General features: G+C 36.5%; 1 protein-coding gene across 1 annotated transcript in view; it reads right to left on the bottom strand.

Moving 5' to 3' along the window:
* SERINC1 (serine incorporator 1) overlaps positions 1-24,816 on the bottom strand; it is a 28,699-nt gene extending 3,883 nt beyond the window's left edge. The window contains exons 1-8 of the mRNA XM_009206190.4: positions 24,611-24,816; positions 11,420-11,581; positions 9,395-9,564; positions 7,070-7,149; positions 6,681-6,818; positions 4,829-4,998; positions 4,605-4,695; positions 8-152 (exon numbers count right to left, since the gene is read on the bottom strand). Coding sequence (XP_009204454.1) covers positions 8-152; positions 4,605-4,695; positions 4,829-4,998; positions 6,681-6,818; positions 7,070-7,149; positions 9,395-9,564; positions 11,420-11,581; positions 24,611-24,649 — 995 coding nt within the window. The 5' untranslated portion in view covers positions 24,650-24,816. The remainder of the gene's footprint in view (positions 1-7; positions 153-4,604; positions 4,696-4,828; positions 4,999-6,680; positions 6,819-7,069; positions 7,150-9,394; positions 9,565-11,419; positions 11,582-24,610) is intronic.
* Between the last annotated feature and the right edge of the window lie 327 nt (positions 24,817-25,143).

The following is a 25,143-nucleotide window of genomic DNA, read 5'->3' as shown; positions in this document are numbered from 1 at the left end:
TTCCTACCTGGAATAAAATACACACAACAAAAAGAGGATTAGTCCTATAATTCCTTGAGCATGCCACCACTGGACTGATTGCCCTTCCTTTGGGACAGTGCTTGTTGTATTGTAGCCAATTATGCTTAGTAGACTTGGGTTGCAATTTGTTTCTGTAACATAAAGTCAAATTAAAATGTTAGAATATATTAAAAAAATGTGTTTCAGAGCAAACAAAAGTTATGTTTAACTCTCTATACCCCTGCAAACTGAAAAACAATTGCTGGAAAAGGCATCAGTATAACAAAAATAACTGAAGACACCTTGCACTTATGAATAAGACCTCTGAAGTGTTATAATTCTGATTTTATAGAAGTACCTGGAAAAGTTAAATCATTTAATTTTCAACAACATGTGAGAGCTGAGAGAGAATTACCTCTACAATCAGGAATATAGATGACCTTTCCAAGGTTAGTATAATTCTAGTAGATTTAGAAAGAAAATTCAGAGATTATAAACCACAATGCACTGGCTTTTCTATCATATGTTGAGATTATGAAATGGACTTTATGAAGCTTATCCATTTGATGCAGCACATTGTTAAAAAAGCAAGATGGCTTACACAAAAACCAGTTATAAGGACTCCAGCAAATGCCTCGGGGGAATTACCCAATAAGGTGTAACAACCTACTGCTTGCTTACTCCGTTTTATTCTTTTATAAAGAAGAAAGTAGGCCAGGCGCAGTGGCTCATGCCTGTAATCCCAGCACTTTGGGAGGCCGAGGCGGGCGGATCACAAGGTCAAGAGATCGAGATCATCCTGGCCAACATGGTGAAACCTCTTTTCTACTAAAAATACAAAAATTATCTGAGCGTAGTGGCGTGCACCTGTAGTCCCAGCTACTCGGGAGGCTGGGGCAGAATGACTCGAACCCGGGAGGCGGAGGTTGCAGTGAGCCGAGATCACGCCACTGCATTCCAGCCTCCTGACGACAGAGCAAGACTCTGTCATAAAATAAAATAAAATAAAATAAAATAAAATAAAATAAAATATAAAAGAAAGTATGATTGGTGAAATATTCACTACAGTATATAAAATACGTATTTTTCTCCCACAAAGCCAGATTTGTCAAACTCCATCTTACTAATGAAAATGACTCTTATCTTAAAGCCAATTAAGTAAGGCTATTTCCTTCTCTAAAGCAAATTACTAGTAATTTTTTTCTAACCACTTACCTGGAAAAAAAAAATAGAAATCTTTCTGTAATACATCAAAACAAAAAACAAAAAAAAAATCTTGGTCTCCAAGTTATAAAGTACCCATGATAAAATACCTTCAGTTTGTAAACTCAGTGAGATTCATGTAACATCAGATAAATTTTTTAGAAAAAGAGATCATTTTCTTTCTTTTAATAGGTAATAATTTTTGTCTATTCTAATTTGTCTCCTTTCAACATATTCTATTCTCATGGTATGCAATATAACTAGTCTATAATAAGATGCATTACAAAGCCCAAGTTTCAAATTCAATTGTAAGGTAGTCACAGGCTAGAAGAGTAATTTAATAATGTGAAAAAATTACACTGTTTACAATTGAACAAGAGGAATTTGAAGAGCTTATCTTTCTATATACAACGATCATACGCTCTATGCAAATTAGATACCTTCCTTATAATTTCAACCAGTTTCTTACAGACATACCTTGTTTTATTGTGCTTTGCTTTTTTTTTTTTTTTTTTTTTTTTTTTTTAGTATTTCACAGATACTGTTCTTTTTACAAATTGAAGGTCTGTGGCAACTCTGCATTAAACAAGTCTATTGGTTCCATTTTTTCTAACAGTATGTACTCACTTTGTGTCTGTTTCACATTTTGCTAATTCTCGTAATATTTCACAATTTTTCATTATTATTAATTAATCTGTTATGGTGATCTCTCTACAGTGACCTATTATGTTACTGTTGTAATTTCTTTGGGGCACCACAAATCACACTCATATAAGATGGTGAAATAACAAACATTCTGTGTGTTCTGACTGTTCCACCAACCAGCCATTTCCTTGTCTCTATCCCTCTCCTCCGGCCTATTTCAAGACACAACCATATGGAAATTAGGCCAATTAACAACCCTGCAATGGCCTCTAACTGTTCAAGTGAAAGAGTCTTCCCTTTCTCACTTAAAATCAAAAGCTAGAAATGATTAAGCTTAGTAAGGAAATCATGCCAAAAGCTGAGATAGGTCAAAAGCTAGGCCTTCTCTGCCAGTTAGCTGAGTTGCAAATGCAAAGAAAAGAAAGAGTTCTTGAAGGATATTAAAAGTGCCACTCCAGTGAACATGAACACACAAATGATAGATAAGAAAGCAAAGCAGTCTTATTGCTGATATGGAGGAGAAAGTTTTAGTGACCTGGATAGAAGATCAAACTAGCAGAGCATTCCCTTAACCCAAAGCCTAATGCAGAGCAAGGCCCTATCTCTCGCTTCAAGTTTATTAAGGCTGAGAGAGATAATGAAGCAGAAGAAAAGTTTCAAACTAGATGGGGTAGGTTCTTGAGGTTTAAGGAAAGAAACTGTCTCCATAACATAAAAGTATAAGGTGAACCTAAGTGCTGATGCAGAAGCTACAGCAAGTCATCCTGAAAATCTAGCCAACAAAATTAATCAAAGTAGCTACACTGGCCAGGCGTGGTGGCTCACGCCTGTAATCTCAGCACTTTGGGAGGCTGAGGCGGGTGGATCAACTGAGGTCAGGAGTTCGAGACCAGCCTGGCTAACATGGTGAAACCCATCTCTACTAAAAATACAAAATTAGCTGGGTGTGGTGGCGCAGTCTGTAATCCCAGCTACTCAGGAGGCTGAGGCAGGAGAATGGCTTAACCAGGAGGCAGAAGTTGCAGCAAGTGGGGATCTCACCATTGTACTCCAGCCTGGGCAACAAGAGTGAAATTCCATCTCAAAAAAATAAAAATAAGAAAAGAGAAAGCAGCTACACCAAACAACAGATTTTCAAAAAAGACAAAACAGATTTCTACTAGAAGAAGATATAATCTAGGACTTTCATAGCTATAGAGAAGTCAGTCAATGCCTGGCTTCAAAGCTTAAAAGGATAGGCTGACTCTCTTGTTGGGGGCTAATGCAGAGAGTGATTTTAAGAGAAAGCCAATGTTTATTTACCATTCCAAAAGTCCTAGGGCCCTTAAGAATTCTACTAAGTCTATTCAGCCTCTCTATGAATAGAAAAAAGGCTAGATGACAGCACATCTGTTGAAAATATGGTTTATGGAATATTTTAAGCTCACTGTTGGGACTTACTGCTAAAAGAAAGATCCTTTCAAAACATTACTACTCACTGACAATGCACCTGGGTCACCCAAAAGCTCTGACAGAGATGTACAGGGAGATTAATATTTTCATGTCTGCTAACACAGCATTTATTCTGCAGCCCATGGAAAAAAGGAGTAATTTGAACATTTAAATCTTATTATTTAAGAAATGTAATTTTGTAAGGCAATAGCTGCCATAGAGTAATTCCTCTGATGGATCTGGGTGGGCAAAGTAAACTGAAAACTTTCTGGAAAAGATTCACCATTCTAGATGCTATTAAGAACATTCATGATTCATGGGAAAATGTCAAAATATCAACATTAACAGGAGTTTGAAAGAAGCTGATTCTAACCCTCATGGATGACTTGAGGATTTCAAGACTTCAGTGGAGGAAGTAGCTACAGATATGGTAGAGAGAGCAAGAGAACTAATAAGTGGAATTGAAGATGTGACTGAATTGCTGCAGTTTCATTATCAAACCTGAATGATGAGGAGTTGCTTCTTATGGATGAACAAAGTAGTTTTTTGAGATGGAATCTACTCCTGATGAAGATGCTATGAGTATTATTGAAATGACAATAAAGGAGTTAGAATTTACATACACTTAGTTAATAAAGCAGCAGCAGGTTTAAGAGGATTGACTCCAATTTGGAAGGAAACTCTACTCTGGGTCAAATGCCATCAAACAGCATTATATGCTACAGAGAAATATTTTGTGAAAGGAAAAGTCCATCAATGGGCAAACTTCATTGTTGTCTTAGTTTAAAGATACAAAAACAGCCACCCCAACCTGCAGCAACCAACACCCTGTTCGGTCAGCAGCCATCAACATTGAGGCAAGACCTCCTACCAGCAAAAAGATTACAACTCGATGAAGGCTCAGATGACTGTCAGCATTTTTTGGAAATAAAGTACTTTCAAATTAAGGAATGTACATTGTTTTTCTAGATATAATGCTATGGCACACTTAACAAACTACAGTGTAAAATAAACAAAAGTTTTATATGCATTGGGAAACCAAAAAATTCTTGACTTGCTTTACTGTGATGTTTGTTGTATTGTGGTGCTCTGAAAATGAACTCACAATTTCTCTTAGGTATACATGTAACCTTCTTATAATTTTGTTAGTGATGGAAGAAACTAAGGGAAGAAATAGTAATACATCAAAGATGAAAACTTTTTATACTTTATTCCTCTGGGAGCCTAATTTTTAAGTAATTTAATCTCACCAAAAGACAATTTCTGGAAAAACAACAACAACAACTGCAGAACCTTTAGAAACACATAATATAAACAAAACACACCTGGTTCATTGGTCATAGCCGACCATGTCAAATACATTGTGTAGACTGTAATCACTGAAGACTGTAATAAACCAGATCTTGGTTGTGATTCCTACCAAAAAAAAATAATAATACATACATGTATATATTAAGCAACACAGGTAAATATTCTAGACATCATTCTAGATTTTTGAAAACTTAAAAAGGTACAAGCTTCATAAAAGCTAATGCTTTAAAGGGCATACTTGGATTTTTGGCAGTATAGACATTACAGAAGCACCAACGCAGAGGAGCATGTTGACACTGATGAACGCCTTGTTTTCTGAACAACTGGCTGGATGAGTGTAGTAGACAAAGAACAGGACGATAGCAACTAAAGACAGCAGATAATTCAGAGCTGTAGCTGATAACAAGGCTGTGAAAGAAATATAATTGGATAATTAGCTTTTTATCAGAAATATTAGCAATTAGAAATGGGACCTGTTTTATAAACAATCTGTCATTTTGTCAAAAAATGTATTTTAAGCAACTAACATTGTCAGCATTATAAAGGCTTATAAAAGCAGGAAAGAAAATTAATTCTGACCTTTATTGCTTAAGAATTCTAGTTTTTACACATATCTCACTATTACACATTTGCAAGGATGGCAAGTTAGTAAGAAACTAATATGATTTATTAGTAATATCTATATTAGAGTTTATAAACTATGTTTACATGTTAGCCATTATTTTCAAAATAAAGAAAAATAACTATAAGAGGAATATTACTTAAGATTCTTAAAGAACCATTATCACTCAGTTGTAAACAAGGGCATTAAGAAAATTATTTTCATTCTTAATGTTAAGCCCTCATAACAATGATGCTTTTCCTCACGAACTAAAATCTTAAAAGATACATATTATGCAAAGGTAAGTCATTATTATTTAATAAGTCAACCTATGCTTTTTCTATGTAAATTTCAACATACACAAGTTGTTTAGCCTTTATGCTAATATGTGCTTAATATACAAGTATTTATGTAGATTTGCCTCACTGACAGGGGATCCATCCAACAAATATTTATTGAATGCCTGCGTTCCAGGCCCTGGGGATACAGCAGGGAACAAAAGAGACAGAAACCCTTGCATTAGATTTTGCATTTAGAGAACAAGGTATTCAATGTAAGTGAAATTTCCAAATGACTAAAGTTTGTTTCTTGGAGCACCAAATTATTTTAACTTGAACCACTGAGATCAACCACCACAAATTAGTTGTGTGAGAAGAATATTAGGCCAGCAGAAACGGATTTGGTTTGCACTCCAATTTAAAATTTTTTTTAGCTGAAACTCAGGTCATTTAGAATGAAAATCCAGATTTATGACTTCTTTTGAAAAACATTAGAAAAATCAAGCAATACTGAGTTCACATTCCCACAAGGCAACTAATAAATGGAGCTGAGCAGTAGCAATGCACTTTAGATGGGGCATTCATACTCTCGAACTCATTGTAGTCCCTACTATTTGGACAAAGCTTATGCACTTAAACTTTGTCTTCCTGTTCCCTCATTTTTGTTACCTGGTTTGGTCCTGTAAGCATCTGAATTGTGATATCTGTTTTCAAGTATAACCCCAAAGAACTCGACCTCATCATTAAAAATAGCCATTAATTACATCACTATAGGAATTCCTTTAGTTGTTATTGATGCACATAAAAGCATCCTTTGTACTTATATAAAACGTCCAAGTTGCTTTTTATATTTTTATTTGCTGCTGTTTATGAATTGTATCACTGTGTGTTTATCTATTCCTAGCAATCCTCTTCCCTTTAATATTTTACCTTTAACCCATTGTAGGCTAGAAAATTAGAATATAAAGTGCACATGCTTTGTATTCAGGTTCTTTTGGATTCTTTCCCGGTTCTTGGGTTATGTTCCCAGTTAACCTGCTAAAAGATCTAATCACCAAGTTGCTGATACAATGTGATATTTTGAGTTTAAATTAAAAACCTCTTCATAGGAAATTAGACCATAAAAATCCTAAGTGATTTACCTGGTCTACATATCTATTCTTGACTTCAAAGTTCAACTATACTGAAGTTGTTTTGCGACAAAAGCTTACCTGCATACCAACATCTCGAGTTCCCTTCTTCCATTTTTTCAACCCATGATTCATTCCATGAATGTGCAAAATCAATAAGTAAGACTAATTGTATGAGGATGAAACAAAAGGCACCTGCCATGCCTACATAAAACCACACTGAAAGGGAAAAAAAAGCATACATAAGTGATTGGTTAGTTTGATTTTTATCAATTCTTTAAAAATCACAGTACACAAAAAGGAAAATAAAATGTTATATGAACATCTTGATTTTGCCAACTGGGAAAACACACACACACACACACATACACCCAAAAAGACGAACAATTAGAGTTATAGTTCCAGGTAACAATTATTTCAGATTCCTTTATAAAATATCAACGTCAAACAACTTAAAAAGGATTTCTTACCGGTTGTAAAAGTTCCTTCTGGAATGAAGAATGCCCCAATAATAATTGCAATTGCTGCAGCAAATTTAAAGAACCAAAATCTAAAACAAAAAGAAACATAATTTTTATTAATAAACATTCATTCATCAAATAATTTCATATATGAAATCATTAAACTGCATCTTAACAAACAGCTACTCTTTATGTGAATGGTCTACTTCTTTCTGAGGATATTATGATGATCTGGAGTGTAGCCATATTTGTAACTACAAAACAAGGTAATCATCATATTTAGATAACTTAGTTTGGAGAGAGAGTGAAATTAACCATTACCATGAACCCAAGCTTATATTATAGATCTTTCCAATTGGAAAGAACAAAGCAAAAAAAAAAAATCTGATAAGAAAGGCAAGTCAAAATGTGAAAGGAATGGATTAAAGCCCAGACCGCGCTAGAGGAAGCATCAGAGCAAATGGCTGGAAAAGACAGGGAAATGATAAGACATTTCAGGGACTACTGGACACTGGTTCTGAGTTGACATTGATTTCAGGGTACCCAAAACATCATTGTGGTCCCCCAGTTAAAGCAGGCGTTTATGGAGATCACTGGGTCACTCCACCAGGAAAAAAACACCTGCTGAGTTGCTTGCTGAAGGCAAAGGGAATAAAGAATGGGTAGCAGAAGGCAATCATCAATACCAGCTACGACTACATGTCCAGCTGCAGAAATGAGGGCTGTAATTGTCATGAGTACTTCCTCGTTTTGTCAAAAACATGTTCATGCATGCATATACTCATACTAAGAAAATATTTTCATTTCCTTTCTCCTTTATCATGTGACATAAGATTTACTGACTTCACATCAGCATTTAAGTATTGTTAACTCTATGTAATAGTATTTGGGTTGGGGACTGGTGTGTTTTCAGTTGCAAGGTTAGTTGTATGACCTTATTTTTGTCTTTATTTGCAGATTATGTATGGTCTCAGGAGGTGTATTCGGGTTCAAGTTGACAATGGGTAGACTTCTGATAGTTAATATTGAGTGTCAACTTGAATTCAAGGATGCAAAGTACTGACTTGTGATGGTTAATACTGAGTGTCAACTTTATTGGATTGAAGGATGCAAAGTACTGATGCTGGATGTGTCTGTGAGGGTGTTGCCAAAGGAGATTAACATTTGAGTCAGTGGGCTGGGGAAGGCAGACCCACCCTTAATCTGGGTGGGCACCATCTAATCAGCTGCCAGCAGGGCTAGAATATAAAGCAGGCAAAAAAAAAGTGAGGACTAGACTGGCCTAGCCTCCCAGCCTACATCTTTCTCCCATGCTGGATGCTCCCTGTCTTTGAACATCAGGCTCCAAGTTCTTCAGTTTTGGGACTCAGACTGGCTCTCCTTGCTCCTCAGCTTGCAGACGGCCTATGGTGGGACCTTGAGATCATGTAAATTAATACTTAATAAACTCCGCTTTGTATATATATCTATCTATCCTATTAGTTCTGTCCCTCTAGAGAAACCTAATACACTTGATTATCAGAAAAGACAACAATTATATAAACTTCTTTTAAGACCATTTTGAGAAAGATGTATTTCTCACTAATTCATTATGAAAAAACGAGAATGTTAGTTCCATTTCACAGGCTTATTCACATAAGTGGGATAATATATCAAAGTATAAGGTGAACTGTATAAATGAATAGTTTTTATAAACACATGATAAATGCCTCCATCTAAAACTCTAATAATTTAACAAAATAATCAATGACTAAAGGAACACAATAAAAGATAATCAACCTGTCACATATTTTCTCATTAATATTTATATTCTACTTGTTTATTCCTTTTGTCTTTGGTAGCACATGTTACTAGATAAGCAACAGCAGATATTAAAACAGTCAAATAAGGGTACCAGAGGTAGTGCTCTATATGAAGGAAGATTGATAAATAAACCCTGAAGTTTCTTTCTGGGTTGTCTAATACAACCAACCTAGAATTATCTGCTCTCTGGGTCTAGGGAACTGAGAGTTCCATGCAAGTGGACTGGTCCACCAAAAGTTAAGAGGAGGAGGAGAAATAGCTATTCCCTTAGTAGTCACAAATATAACATAGTCTCTTTTTTAGGATGAAAATATAAAACACTGTGGATCAGAGGTTATTATAGCTATTATTTAATATCCAAAGTCTGACATTCTCCAGTAAAAACAAGATTTTCTCACCCTGTCATTCACGAATAAAGTAATTCTGCAAATTGTATAAGTTTATTTTACCTTAAGGTTTCCTTAGATAAACTGGCAATTACCAATAAGAAGCTACCCAGGCTTTTATATTGAAGCTTATTTGAAAACTTACCCATTGTGCACTGCAGCTCTAGGATCACTGCTACTCTTCACTTTGATCATTAGTAAAGAGAGAAGAAGATAGAACATAGCCAAACCAAAGCACAAACGATATACAGCTTTATAGCCAACCAAAATATTACAAGGGACAACACCCTTCTCATTCTCACAAAATCCAGGAATCTAGAAAAACAAAAGGGTTTGATCCATCATTTTTTCATTAAGTAAAAGTAAAAATTATATGTAATCAAATATTTAAGTAAACGTTTAGAAAACTGGAATTTGCTTTACAATTTATGATGAATATGTACTCAAGATGAGTCTGATACATTTTAATCACATCTAGTGGGGAAAAAAGTGTTAAATCCCCATCTGAGCAAATCATAAACTATAATACCAATTCTATGCTGGATGCTTATTTTGAGTTATAGATTTATCCTACATTTTAAAAACTTGCATTCTACTTGAATAGCATGATATACTTGTTTTGGTAGTGTAAGTGCTATTTCTGAGACTACTGTTCAAAACTATTAATACATCTATTATTCATATATGTAAGAATAAATTATTTCCTCCCACTCCTTCCAGTCCCAGCACTCTAAAAAGAACTGCTTTTTCAGCACACTAGTCATGTACTAGTTTTCAAATCCAAATGCTACTGCTTAATCACATTCCTTAATCCCATTTTTATATAGACACTATCCCTGTCATTCTTAAAACTTTCTTCCTAGAACCTGTACATTTTTTTTTCTTTTCTGTTATCCCTTCCCTCCCAGTTTTTTAGGATCAGAACCAGGTTTTCCTTTCTCCACTAACTCCCTTAAGTAAGAGATTTTGGCAAAGTTCTAGCTCTGCTCACTCTGAATGATCTTCAGCATATGATGCCATGGTTTCAACATTCAATTTCTATCCTCAAGGCAGTCTCTAGCTGTGATTTCTTTTAAATTCCTTCATGTTTTCTACTTGCTGCTGTATATTATTATGGACTTCATGTTTGTGTTTACCCAAAATTAAATGCTAAAAGCCTAACCCTCAATGGGAGGGTAGTGGGAGATGGGGTCTTTAGGTGGTAATTAAATCATGAGGGTAGAGCCCTCAGGACGGGATTAATGCCCTTATAAAAACAGATAGAAGAGAGCTGCTGCTTTCTCTCAACAACGTAAGATGACCATGTGTAAACCAGGAATAAGACCCTCACCAGAACTTGACCATAGTGGCCACTTGATCTCGGACTTTCAGCCTCCAAAACTGATAAATAAATTTTTGTTGTCTTAAGCCACTCGGCCTATGATATTCTTGTTATAGCAGCCTGAACTAAGACATATATATATATATAAATATACACATGTACATGATACAATACCACCAAGTCAACATGTTAGAAGCTAAATTTATTACATGTTCCCCATCTCCTTCCACAACCTGACTCTCTCTAAAAATTTTTGTTTCTGGGTTAATAGCAACACTTTCCTCCCAGTTTTCTAGGATCAGAACCTGGTTGTTATTTATGATTCCCTCACTGCCAATATTTCAATGCCAGGTTCAGTCAATTTTACATCCAGAAAATCTTACTTCAGGTCCTCTATTCTCTTCTTGATTATACCACTGCAACAGCCTCCATATTTAACTGCTTGACTTTTATACTTTATTAATTGTAAGATTAATCTTCCTAAAGTACAGATACTTTGCTCAAAAAGCTCTTTTATACTCATTATGCTTTCTATTTTTCAATCTCTGTATATGAAAGTTCTAACCATTCTTAGAATATCCTTTTTTCCATGACCCACTGAGATTCTGACACCTGATTAAAATTATACTTCTGTGTATTACCACAGTACATGTCCTGTACCACCATCAAAGAACTTAACAAGCTAACGTATATTATCTTTGTTTTTCCTAAAAGATTATGAACTACAACTAGGATTACATACTGTCATATTCTATATTATTCTGTTTACAACATCCCTGAATCAGTTTTATTCATATATATATATACTCTATAGCCTCAGTTAATCAATAAATAAGAAATGAGACTAACCTTATTCAGTTGTTCTTCCATTCCTGGTATCAACATTACACAAGCTACACATACTCCAACAAGTAAGAAAAGTGCATAGATCAGTCTAGTTACAGTGGAGTTGTTTCCACTAGGACAGCATCGGCATAGCAAACACGGGGCACTTCCACACAAACATGGTATCTGGGAAAAAGAATATTATTAAAAATATTATTAAAAGCCAGTAAATCAGTAGATCTTAAAATGATACAATGAAAATTGACATTCTATCCAAAAAAGAAAAAAGACTAAAAGTAATTACATCAAGGGACATAAGGTATTTGGTTCATATAAATTATATACCACAAAACTTAGCAACTTCTAAGAAGGAGTAAAGACAAAAAAGCCCTTGGACTCTATGACAAGTAAAATGAACAAATCAGCTAAAACAAAAAGGGGGAAAAAATCATCAGTAGTAACCAAAGTTTAAATAAGAAAAGAAATGGAATATACATGAGTAGCACAGCTGCTAAACCCACCACCTCCAGTGCCTGCCCTTTAGCCCCCAGATACTAGACTGAAGAATACACAAAATTCTGAGGATTCTCAAATACATCCAGGGAGGAAAAAAAAAGTGAATTGATATGTTTTCCTTCTTTTGACCTGGTGATAGTGATAATAATGAAAACTACAACTAGAGTGAGCCAAAAAGGATAATAATACAACTGGGGCTAGCTAACTTTCTCCAGTGACCACCACACTAATCTAGCAGCATGCTCCCAAGGGAACAGAATATCTTCCTGTCCAGGAGAGAGGAACACTGGTACAGAGTATTTGCCAGTATCTAAGAAAGCCACAGAGTAAATATTCTCATAATACCATAACCTGGGCTGAGATGTCAGACTTCTAGAAGGTGGATGAACCAGATCTTCCAGGCCTAGAATTACAACTCTAGGGGAAAACAGTCTTAGATACCACAGTAAGGGAAGTTGTAGAAGCTAGAGCACTACACCAACCAATATAAGGTAAGAATAAAGCTGCTTTATATTAAACGTCCACAAGACAGAAATAAATGTCATGGCAACTATGTAAATATACTTTAGCAAAAATTAAACATAAACATCTCCCCTCAGAAAAAGGAATGAAGAAAATATAAGGCATATGGAGAATTCAGTCTGAAATAAATATAATCCAGTAAGGAAATTCTCTACCAGTATTTCATTTGAGCTATAAGAAAATAACACAATTTTTTTTTTTTAAAAAAAGGAGACCTTAAAAATGAAATAAGAACAGAACACAATGGAAAGTGGGAATCAAAGGGCTAAAGAAATGAGAAGGGGAAAAACAGACTTAACTAATAACTATCAAGAAACAAAACAGACATAGGTAAAAATAAAAATTACTGATGAAAAAAGGCTTGGGATAATCACTATAAATTCAGGTCAAGATGGAGAAACCATGACCAGACTCATCCTCTTGACTTAAACAATGGAAAAAACAAGTTTTTCAGACAATGAACCGGAACGGGCAATGTCAAGCAGTAATTTCTAAGAGGAGACAATGTGAGCCCTATGACTGGCCCTTATTTTACCAATTGATCGATTGACAGAGTCTCCTTCTGTCGCCTAGGCTGGAGTGCAGTAGTGCGATCGCCGGTCACTGCAACCTTCCCCGCCTCACCCCGGGTTCGTGGGATTCTCCTGCCTCAGCCTCCTGAGTAGCTGGGATTGCAGGCGTACATCACCACACCCAGCTAATTTTTGTATTTTTAGTAGAGACAGGGTTTCACCATGTTGGCCAGGCTGGTCTCAAACTTCTGACCTCAGGTGATCGCCTACCTTGGCCTCCCAAAGTGCTGAGATTGCAGGCGTGGCCCACCTTGCCCGGTCAACTGGCCCTTATTTCTGCCTGGGGAGAACGTCCACTGCAGGTAGGGTCTGGGAATTTTACCACCCAGAGGTGAAAAACTTTGTAATCCATGAGGCATTGGGTAGAGATATCAGAAGGCAATTAATACTGGAGAAAAATCAGCCATCAAACTGAAGGCTGCACTAGTTGCACTTAACGAAACCTAAAGGCAAATAAAAAGATCACACTGTCTCTAAGTAAAATCACCCAAGTCAAAGATAAAAGCCCAATAATATATATATATATTTTTTTAATAAAAGTATATCCAGCACTGATCAAGGAAAAATTTACACTGGACAGCTAACAAAAAATTAGCAGGCAGGCAAAAAACAGAAAAATACAACCTATAATGAGGATCAATCAGTCAATATCAACCTGGAAATGATACAGATAACTGAGATCATTTATAAATAGGGCACTGTAGTATTATTGTAAGTGTATTATTTCACATGCTCAAGGAGGTAGAGGAAAACTTGATCATGTTACGGACAGACATGCAAGATAATTTAAAATTAAGACCCATATCGTACTTCTCCAGATGACAAAATAAGCCCCCTAAATATCGACAAGACAGAAGAAAAGATTAATAATGAACCTAAAGACATAAGAAACTAAATGATCCAAAATGAAAAAGAAATAAAAATAAGAAGATCGGAATATCGTGAGACAACTTTAAATCGCCTAATATAAGTGAAATTAGAGATGAACTTCAATTGGAGAGAAGTGAACTGGAGGGAACAGATACAAGGGTGCTTTTGAGGAAGTAACTGCCAAAATTTTTCCAATTTTATGAAAACTATTAATTCACAGATCCAGGAAACTCAACAAAGCCCTAGCAAAATAAACATGAAAACCACACCAAGTCACATCATAATCAAATTACTTTAAAAAAGTAATAATCAGAAAAATCTTAAAAGTAGGCAGAAAAATAAAATGTACATTATAAACTGAGGAACAAAGAAATAAATCACACTTCTAGTAAGAAACGGTTCAAGCCTAAAATTAGTACTGAAAGAAAAAATATATAAACAGAATTTTGTACTCAGTGAAAATATCTTCCAAAAATTAAGGTGAAATAAAGACCATTTTCAGGAATAGAAAAGACAAAATAATCCAAACAAGCAGACTTAAACTGCCAGAGATGTTGAAGGAAATCCTCCAAGAAAGAAAATTATACCAGACAGAAATTTGGATTTGCATACAAAAGAAGAAAAGAAACAGTAAATAGATACATTCTTCTTATTTAAAAAAATGGGCCAGAATTACTGAGACTAAATCCAAAGACATCATAAGAAAATAATAGACAAATATCCCTCATAAACATAAACAAAAACTTCTTAATGATATTTTAGCAAGTCAAAAACAACAATATGAAAGTATATAAAAAGGGTAACATATTGTGACCAGGTAGAGTTTAGCCTGGAAAAGCAAGGTTGGTTGCACTTTTAAAAATCAACCAATGAACTCGACGGTAAAAACAGACTAAAGAAAAAACATGGTCATCTCAAAAAACCATTTGACAAAATTAAATACTGATTCATGATATAAACTGTTAACAAGGAACAGAAGATAACATCCTTAATTTGATAAATGGCATTTACAAATATCTATAGCTCTCATCCATAATTGATGATGGAAGTCTGAATGCTTTCCCCGTAAGATATCAAACAAGGCAAAATACCTCTCCATTTGAATTCAACTTCACACTGGAGGTTCCAGCCAATATAACGAGGTAAGAAAAAAACTAAATATAAAAATTGGAATGGAAGACGCGAAACTGCCCCCTTCACATGTAGCACAACTGTCTACATAGAAAATCCCAAAGAGGGCCATGAACCATGGCTCACACCCATAATCCCAGCAATTTGGGAAGCTGAGGCAGGAGGACCATTTAAGCCTAGGAGTTCAAGGACATAGTAAGCTATGATAGTGCCACTGCACTTGAGTCTGGATGATAACAAAATAAAACAAACAAACAAACAACAACAACAACAAAAATACCCCACAAAGAACCTACAAAAATGCAACTACAACTAACTCTTCAAGGTCACATGATAAAAAGTCAATATATGGGCTGGGCGCGGTGGCTCAAGCCTGTAATCCCAGCACTTTGGGAGGCCGAGACGGGCGGATCACGAGGTCAGGAGATCAAGACCATCCTGGCTAACACGGTGAAACCCCGTCTCTATTAAGAAATACAAAAAACTAGCCGGGCGAGGTGGCGGGCGCCTGTAGTCCCAGCTACTTGGGAGGCTGAGGCAGGAGAATGGCGTGAACCCGGGAGGCGGAGCTTGCAGTGAGCTGAGATCCGGCCACTGCACTCCAGCCTGGGCCACAGAGTGAGACTCCGTCTCAAAAAAAAAAAAAAAAAAAAGTCAATATACACAAATCAATCATGTTTCTACATATTAGTAACAACTGAAAACAAAAAGAAAATAGTTATAAATCTAACAAAACAGAAAACATCTCAAATAATGAAAACCACAAAACATTGGTGAAAGAAATCAAAGACCTAAATGAATGGCAAAATATACAGAGTTCATGGATTGGAAGACAATTATTTTCAAGATATCAGGTCTTTCCAAACTTATCTATAGATTCAGTCTAATTCCAATCACAATCCCAATATCAGATTTACAGAAATAAACTAGCTGAAAAGGCAAAAACACTAGAATAGCTCAAACAAGTCTGAAAAAAGAGCAAAGTTAAAAGACACACTACCTGATTTCAAGACTAGCATTAAAGTGACAGTAATTAGAGTGATACAGGGAAAAGGGTGGACACAGTAAGCAGAACACAATGAAGTTCAGAAATAGACTGATGCAAATATGACCAAGGATTTTTCACAAAGATACCAAAGCAATTCACTATGGAAAGGATAATCTTTTTAATAAATGGTACCGAAATAACTGGATATTCATATATTTTTTAAAAAGTTAACCTTAAGCCATAATCAAACCATATACGAAAATTAAGATTTCCTGGATACCATATAAAAAAAAGGACTCACAATAGAAAAACAAATGAATTGGGCTTCATTAAAATTAAGAACTTTTGCTCTTTAAAACACACTGCTGAGAATGAAAAAGCAAGCCATAAATTTGAAAATATTTGCAAGTGAGGTATGTGATAAACCATTGGCATCCAGAATATAAAAGGAACTCTAAAAACTCAGTAATAAGAAAACATACAACTCAATTAAAAAATGGGCAAAATATTTAAACAGATACTTTAATCAAAGGCATATAGACAGCAAATAAGCAAAGAAAAAGTGCTCAATATCATTATTAGGGAAACGTACATTAAAATCAGAGATACTACTACATGCATATTAGAACGGCTAAAAGGAAATAAACTGATGATACCAACTACTGACAAGAATGCAGAGTAACTAGAACTCTCTTACTTTGGTGGTGAGAATGAAAAATGGTACAACCATTATGGAAACCAGTTTGTTTCTTATTTTTAAGTCAAACATGCACTTACTGTATGAATAAGCAAATCCACACTCAGATATTTATTCAAGTGAAATAAGACCTTATAATCACACACAAAAAAACCTTTATGGGAATGCTTATAGCTACTTTATTTGTAATCATCAAAACCTAGAAAGGCTCCTCAAACGGTGAATGAATAAATTGTGGTATATCCAAACAAAAACAATACTAACAATAAAAACATATGGAGAATGAAACTCAGATGAATTATGTGCTAAGTAATAAGAAGCCAGACTCAAAAACTATATATTGTAGGATTCCATTAATATGACACTCTAGAAAGGCAAAATCCTAAAGACAGAAAATAGGGGTTGCCAAGGACAGGACAGTGCAATTTTTTAGGATGATCAATGTTCCAAAATGGTTACATGACTAGAAGCACTTGTCAAAACTCATGGAACTGTATATTACAAAGAGTAAATTCTACTGTATAAAAATTATACTTTTAACTAAAAAAAGTCCTTAAAATAGAGAATACCCTAAATAAATGAATTAAAGGATATTCACAGATCTAATATAAGAAAAATTCCTTAGATGGAAAAATAATCTGTGAATCAAAAGAGCACACTACTTTTTGAGAAGAGGAAAAAAAGTGATAAAAGATTTAAACTCAGACTTATCTGGTTATTTAATTTCTAAAATAAAGAAAAACTCTTCAGTTACTCAGGCAGAAGAAACAAATCACCTATGCATGTGCAGAGTTGTTTTGGGAGGGTGTGGAAACCAGGCTGATATGAGACAGAATACAATACAGAAATAACTACAAAGTTCTGACGGAAATTCGTATACTATATGTCTCTCAAGAATTTAGCAGACACTTTCAAAAACCAAAGATACCGGCACCCATAAATCCTTTTTGAAAAATCTACTGATGACAAAATGTGGTCAATTAGGAGATGACATTAAAATAAAAAATTAGAGCAAAGCAATGGTAAGCCAAGGACTGGTAGAGAGCTTTGCATCCACTTAAGTTTAGAGCACTGGTTCTCAAACTGTAACAACTACCAGAATTACCTGGACGGCTTATTAAAACATAGAATGTCCCCAGTCAACGTTTCTATGGTACAACATAATAGCGACATAAAAATGATAGTACAAAGTGTTTCTGGTTAAAGATGGCAGACTGAATATATTAATTTACCTATGTTCCCTGTAGAAATCCCAATCAAATAAAAAATAAAAGTTCGGGTTTTTTTTTTTCTTTAAAAAATAAGTAATAAAATATAAAAGTCAAAAAGAACTAGGAGAACAAATCTGGAAAGTAGAAAGTACAAGGTAGTAACAGCCTTAACAGAGAAAGCTGAATTCTAAGTTATCAAAGGAAAAAGTTAACAAGCAACACAATTCATTCGGCGGAATACCCAAATAGTTCAGGAACTGGTGGCACCAGGAGTCTCTGTAAGCGGTACTAACGGTAGAGTAAAAATAGATGATTGGTTGAATGTCTTTTCAAAGAGTAGTTAAGACTCCCAGATTTCATTCCATTTCTTGCACTAACCAACTGAAAAGGATAAAACATGAGGTTTGACAGGGGAACACCAAGAGGAGTTGACAAAAGGGGTTCCATAATAAAAATATAAAATTAAATCAAATTTTATGTACTGAATGTGAAGAACCTCATCATTCTTTCCCTCACTTGCCTTCCACAATGCAAGTATATTCCTCAGGTTAGAGACTGGAAGTGTACCCTGGATCTATCAATAGCCCTAGATAAATATCTGCATCAGGCTTCCACAATAAACTGGTTCAGCCAGATCACTTCGCTGTAGTCACAACTGACAAGTCCTACACCAAGCTCTTGAGTGTCCCACTCCTAAATATGAACAAATAGCTACTGACCACTGAATACTGAGGAAAACACTAAGATCAATGAAAGTGGGTGGAGTGGATAGGAGAAACTTGAAAAGAAATTATATTCAAACATAAAAGCATAAAAAAATCTAATATTTCTAATATACTTACAAAGTATATTAATTATATAGTATAGCGTACATCGTAAAGATAAAAATAAAGATTTTTTTAAAAAGGGAGAAAGATTGCTTCCATGAAACAAACACAGGATGCTATAAAAATGGAACAGAGGCCAGGAATGGTGGCTCACATCTGTAATCCCAGCACTTTGGGAGGCTGAGCCTGACAGATCACTTGAGGTCAGGAGTTCAAGATCAGCCTGGCCAACGTGGTGAAACAGTCTCTACTAAAAATACAAAAATTACCCAGGCATGGTGGTGCGTGCCTGTAGTCCCAGTTACTCAGAAGGCTGAGGCTTAAGAATTGTTTGGATTTGGGAGGTAGAAGTTTCAGTGAGCCAAGATCACGCCACTACGCTCCAACCTGGGCGACAAAGCAAGACTTCGTGAAACAGAGAACAAAACAAACCTCTGGTAATTAAAAATGTTATAGCAGAGGTTTTTGTTGTTGTTTTTTGAGACAGTCTCACTCTGTTGCCCAGGCTGGAGGGCAGCCTTTACTAAAGTGCAGTGACATGATTACAGCTCACTGCAGCCTCAATCTCCCTGGGTTTAGGTGATTCCCCCACCTCAGCCTCCACAGAAGCTGGGATCACAGATGTGCTGGGTGTAGCTGGGACCACAAGCACACACCCCCACGCCTGGCTAATTTTTTTGTATTTTTTGTAGAGACAGGGTTTTGCCATGTTGCCAAGGCTGGTCTCCAACTCCTGAGCTCAACTGATCTGCCTACCTTGGCCTCCCAAAGTGCTAAGATTATAGGCGTGAGCACACCGCCCCTATAGCAGAGGTTTAAAAATTCAACAGAAGTCCAGTCAGTCAATAAAAAAACCTAAAAAACAAAATTCAATGAAGTTCTGAAAACAATCAAGGAAATTTCTCAGAAAGCAGTGCAAAAAGCCAATGAGATGGAAAGTAGAAAGGAAGAAACATCGAGTTTCAGTCCAGGAAGCACATTATCTGAATAACAGAAAAACAATGTAGAAAATACAGGTGAGAAAATTAAATAACTCAAGAAATGTAATTAACTGGTGGAGAAGAGAAGGATGGAGAGGTCATACAGAAAAAGTTTCTAAAATGACTTCAGAATACCCAGCAACAACACTGCAAGTCTACAAAGGAGCATCAAAATTCTGAGGGAAAATGACTTCCAATATAGAATTCTATGACCAAAGTGTACCTCCTATGTGCTTCTGTCAAGGAGCACTACACCAAAACATGGTCGTCAACCACAAGAAAACAAGCAATGAAGAAAAAAAGGGTTTCAACCTAAGAGAGAGGAAATGTACATCCTCATTTGAGGATAAAGTGAGATCCAGGATGAAAACAGTGACTATAGACTAGAGCAGGTCAGATGATTCTGGGAGAGATAACCTCCAAGGTTCGATCAATCATGACATGTATCTAAGAGATGCATACAGCTGGGGAAAAGTCTGAGGTCAAATAATTTAAACACACTGAAAATAGGCTGGGCACAGTGGTTCACACCTATAATCCCAGCACTTTGGGAGGCCAAGGCAGGTGGATCACTTGAGGCCAGGAGTTATGAGACCAGCCTGGCCAATATGGCAAAATCTCATCTCTACTAAAATACAAAAATTAGCTGGGTGTGGTGGCATATGCCTGTAATCCCAGCTACTCAGGAGGCTAAGGCAAGCGAATCCCTTGAACCCGGAAGGCCAAAGTCGCAGTGAGCTTGCACCACTGCACTCCAGCCTGGGCAACGGAGCAAGATTCTGTCAAAAAAAGAAAAGAAAAGAAAGTAAACCAATGAACACAAAATTTTGTGCATGAAAGGAAAAGTCTTTGTATATTTGTTACAAGGCTGACCTATGAAGAGCATTACACAAATAAAGAACTAATATTTAAGTGCTTACTATAGCTTTACAGATATAAACTTATATAAATAGTCACAATAATGTTCATTTACCATAATTATTTAGTATTATGGAAAGCTATGGGGACATTAATGAGTGTATGTGATTTTGGTGGGGGTAGGGATGAGGGCCAGCTGAAATCAAGGGATGATTGCTAAATCTTCATCTTCCATAGTTAGAAGACAGTGTCTAAAACAAACAAATAAAATCAAGAATACACTATATGTATGTTAATTAGAAATGTGGCAATAAATACCAAAAGAAATACTGTCTCCAAAGGGTGGAAATGGGACTGGTAGTATTTTTCTTAAGCACACAGAGAAATATGTACATACAGAATTATGAATTAAAAAATTTGAAAATCATACAATTAATTAACCCTGGGAACTAGGGGAATGGGTGAATATTGATTTATTCCACTTTTCAGAGAAGTGAATCTAAAATTAAAATGTCCTTAAAAATTTACTCCAACTTCAATGTTTTATACAATGTTTTTCTTAAACTTAAAACAGGCTTTCTTAACCATGGTATTATTGATATTATGGGCTGAATAATTATTTGTTGTTGGGGGCTATCCTATACATTGTAGATTTAGCAGCATCCCTGTCCTCTACCAACTAACTAGATGCTAGTGGCACCCCTCACCCCAGGTTGTGACAATGAAAAATGTCTGCAGATATTGCCAAATGCCCACTGGGGAGCCAAACTGTGTCCAGTTGAGAATCACTGCTATAGAAACATCTCCTTAGAAGAATCTTTTTAGGAAACTCTTCTGACAAATGTTAACATTCAAGAATTACTTTTTTTCTTTTGTTAAATTCAAGAAAAATTAATTTCAATGCTTTGCTTAAAAATGTCTAAAATGTTGCCATTCCTAAGAATGTACTTTTGTCTATTCATCCACCCACGTGTATACAAATACACAATGCACCCATGCATTGTGAGAGAAGGAAGATTTTGAGGGGACATTTTTATTTAACTTCTACTCTGCATTGCTTGACCATTCATAGCAACTATAAATTATTTCTATAAAACAAGTCACTGTATTAACAAAAATTTAGGAGAGGTTGGCAAAAAATACGCACTTAGTAATCACTAGTTCTTAACGACTTAACTACATTAAATATCTTGATAGGTATTGTATATAAGGTTCAGTCATTCAAAAAAAAAATCAATTCTGTCTACTCACTAATATCAATGTTGAGACTGGGATGGGGAAAAGCATGTAAGTAGGTATTAGTGATTGGTAATGTTGTAGTTATAGGATTAGTTGGTATGATGTTTATAATGTTTGAAGTAATTATCAATCGAAAAAAGAAACCACCATGCATGAATAAAAAATTATACTGCCATGAACCAAGGATTATAATCAATCTAATTCTAGGCCTCTTAGCTGCAAACAAAAAGTGAACAGTTTAACACTCCAATTTCTGCTCAGTGCTATTACACATAATTTATCTCTTTTTAGTTTAGCCATTTTCTACAATTATTTTACAAATAAGGAAAAATCTTACTAAATTTGATTAAGCCTGCAGATGCTTGTACTAACAACGAATGAGGCTGGTTTGTTTTTAATTCTGGCTTACCTGATCTAATTTAATGATTTGAATCTTACTTTTTTTTTTTGGTCTGTTTTTTGTTTTGTTTCGTTTTGGACACAGTGTCTCACTCTGCCGCCCAGGCTGCAGAGAAGTGGCGCCATCTTGGCTCACTGCAGCCTGTGCCTCCTGGGCTTAAGCGATTCTCCTGCCTCAGCCACCGGAGTAGCTGGGATTACAGTTGTGCGCCACCACAACCGGCTAATTTTTGGTTTTTTTGGTTTTGTTTTGTTTTGTTTTTTGTTTTCTGAGACGGAGTCTTGCTCTCTTGCCCAGGCTAGAGTGCAGTGGCATGATCTCGGCTCACTGCAACCTCTGTCTCCCGGTGCAAGCAATTCTCCTGCCTCAGACTCCCGAGTAGCTGGGACTACAGGCATGTGCCACCACGCCCAGCTAATTTTTTTGTATTTTTAGTAGAGATGGGGTTTCACCATATTGACCAGACTAGTTTCCAACTCCGGACATCAAGTGATCCATCCACCTCATCCTCCCAAAGTGCTGGGATTTCAGACGTGAGCCACCGCGGCAGGCCCTGAATGTTACTTTGGAAAAGTTGAATAAATTTTAATTTCATCAAAACCTCTAAGTAAATCAGCACATTAACTGTTCAGAATGTGGAAGGGATGGTTCCCTTCAATGACTATCGGCCTGCACTAAAATCAAACAATTAATGAATAGAGACAGAGGCACAAGAAGAAAAGGGAAAAAGATTACTGAAACTGCAAACAATAAAATAAATTCCAAACCGGGCACAGTAGCACCTGCCTGTAGTCCCAGCTACCTGGGAGGCTGAGGTACTAAGACTTGAGCCCAGGAGTTCCAAGCTGCAGTTCACTACGACTATCCCCTGCACTTCAGCCCGGCCAACACACTGAGACCCTCGTCTCTAAAAAACTGCCTCACTGCTGCTACGTTTTTAATTTACTTCGCTATTAACACAGAAACTAAAAGGTAGTGTCAATTTTATCACGGACATTCTTCTAATCAATAAAGGTGGCGATCTATATTGTAAAACGGAAAACATGTATCTCATCTTTTAACTCTCTATTATATACAAAAAAAACTACAGCATGCCTACTTCAGAAGTGGGCAAGATACGACATCACAAATTAAACTGCGTAACATCTTCCAATAAAAACCGATGAAAACAATCTTACATGATAATCAATTATCAGCTTTCAAAACTGTTTATTACACTAAATATGCCTTTGTATGAAAGTCAATAATTAAACTCTCTAATATCTTGAGAGAAAATATTCCAGGTTTCCGTGCAAGAAGAAATATCATGTAATCAAGAGAACAGACTGGCTGGAGTAATAATCTCCACATCATTATTTCATTAAAATTCAACATTTTTAGTTCAAGACATATGAAAACCTTTTTGAAAAGAGTATATATAACGGAATTATTTGGGAAGTCAGAAAAGCAATTGTTAGAAACAGAATTAAGAAATTCCAGACTAAAGAAAAGTGATTTGAATCCAAATACCTCGCCTAAAATTACAAATATCTTTTATTAACTGCACTGCCAATGTGTTGCCTACTATTTTGGAGGGGGCAGAGATTATTTTAAATAAACTGAAATAAATTTATGCCACAGGGACCAAAGTCTTGCCACTATACTGAAAATAGTTTTACTCTAACAATCCTTTAATGAAAATGTAATGTACAGCGAATTAAGCATGAAATTTCAGATGACACACGCATGCCTTGTGCCTAATGACAATTTGGTCTTTAGGCACAAAACATGTGCGTGTCATCTGAAATTTCAATTTTAAGCTGAAATTTGAAATTGACACTTCAAACAGTCATGGCAGAGCTATGACTACTTGTTTCAAAAACAATATTACTACATTAACATTACCGCCAGGCGGTCCCAAATGACGACAAGCACTTTTTAATCATAATCTGCGCCACAGAACAAAGAGGGCGACATGAATCCATGAACGACAGTGCGGCAGTCTGAGGTCGCCGGGAAAGAAATGACAACAGAGTGGGTACCCCACAGAAGGAAAGGAGCAAAGACCTTTGTAGAGATGGCTTAGGCAGATACAAACAAAACCATGAAAAGGGGCCTGAAAGAATGGGAGACAGCGCTCACCAAGCAGGGGTGGGGGAGGGGTACTATTCTACTTCTCTTCCTCAATTTGGGTCATCTTCCCATCGCCACTACACCTTACGGCCAGTGATCAGTTCTTCGCAAGACTCAAAGCTCTGAAGCGAACTCTGAGTGACGAGAGGAGACGAGAAGAAAACGGGGACAGAGAGGGCACTCCCTGTTGGGTGGGGCACCACATTCCCGCCGGGCTCACCCAACCCCGGCTCGGGTCGCCTTCTCTTTAGTCTCTCCCACTACCACCCAGAGGCCGCAAAAAGCACCTTACCCAGCTCGCCATGGAGCACAGGCCCAGGACGCTCCCCATCTCCACAACGTCACAAGAGCAGCGGATACAGACAAGATGGAGACAGCGCCTTTCTCGCCTTTCCGAGATTATTTACTATTTGCGAGACACTTCCGGCACAGAGCTCAACCCGCCCCTCAGCCTCACGTCACTTCCTTCCAGGCCAGGGTGGGATAAGACACGGAGCGGGCAGCGCTGAGATTGCGCGTGCGCGTCACTAGATGGCCCGGCTGTCCTCCTTCCTGGAAAATTTCCCAAGGACTGCTGGCTGGAAACTTAAGGCTAGTGTGGATCTGACGGTAGTTTGCCAAATTAAGAAAACGGTGTGAGCAAAACCAACCTTTACCTACCATTAACTTGAATTTGGGCATTAGTACACAACAGAGCTGAGGTGGTGGTTGACGTTTTGCCCTCCTTCATCTGAGGAGCCTCTCTGCTTTTTAGGGGATTGCTTCCTCTTTCTTAGTGTTTGTCCGTCCTAACTCCACTTATTTTCTATTTTTCCCACTTTTGCA

This window comes from Papio anubis, chromosome 6 (assembly GCF_008728515.1).
Source record: "Papio anubis isolate 15944 chromosome 6, Panubis1.0, whole genome shotgun sequence".
Lineage (NCBI taxonomy): Eukaryota > Metazoa > Chordata > Mammalia > Primates > Cercopithecidae > Papio > Papio anubis.
Note: the sequence above shows the minus strand (reverse complement) of the source record. Positions and strands in the feature narration are given on the sequence as shown.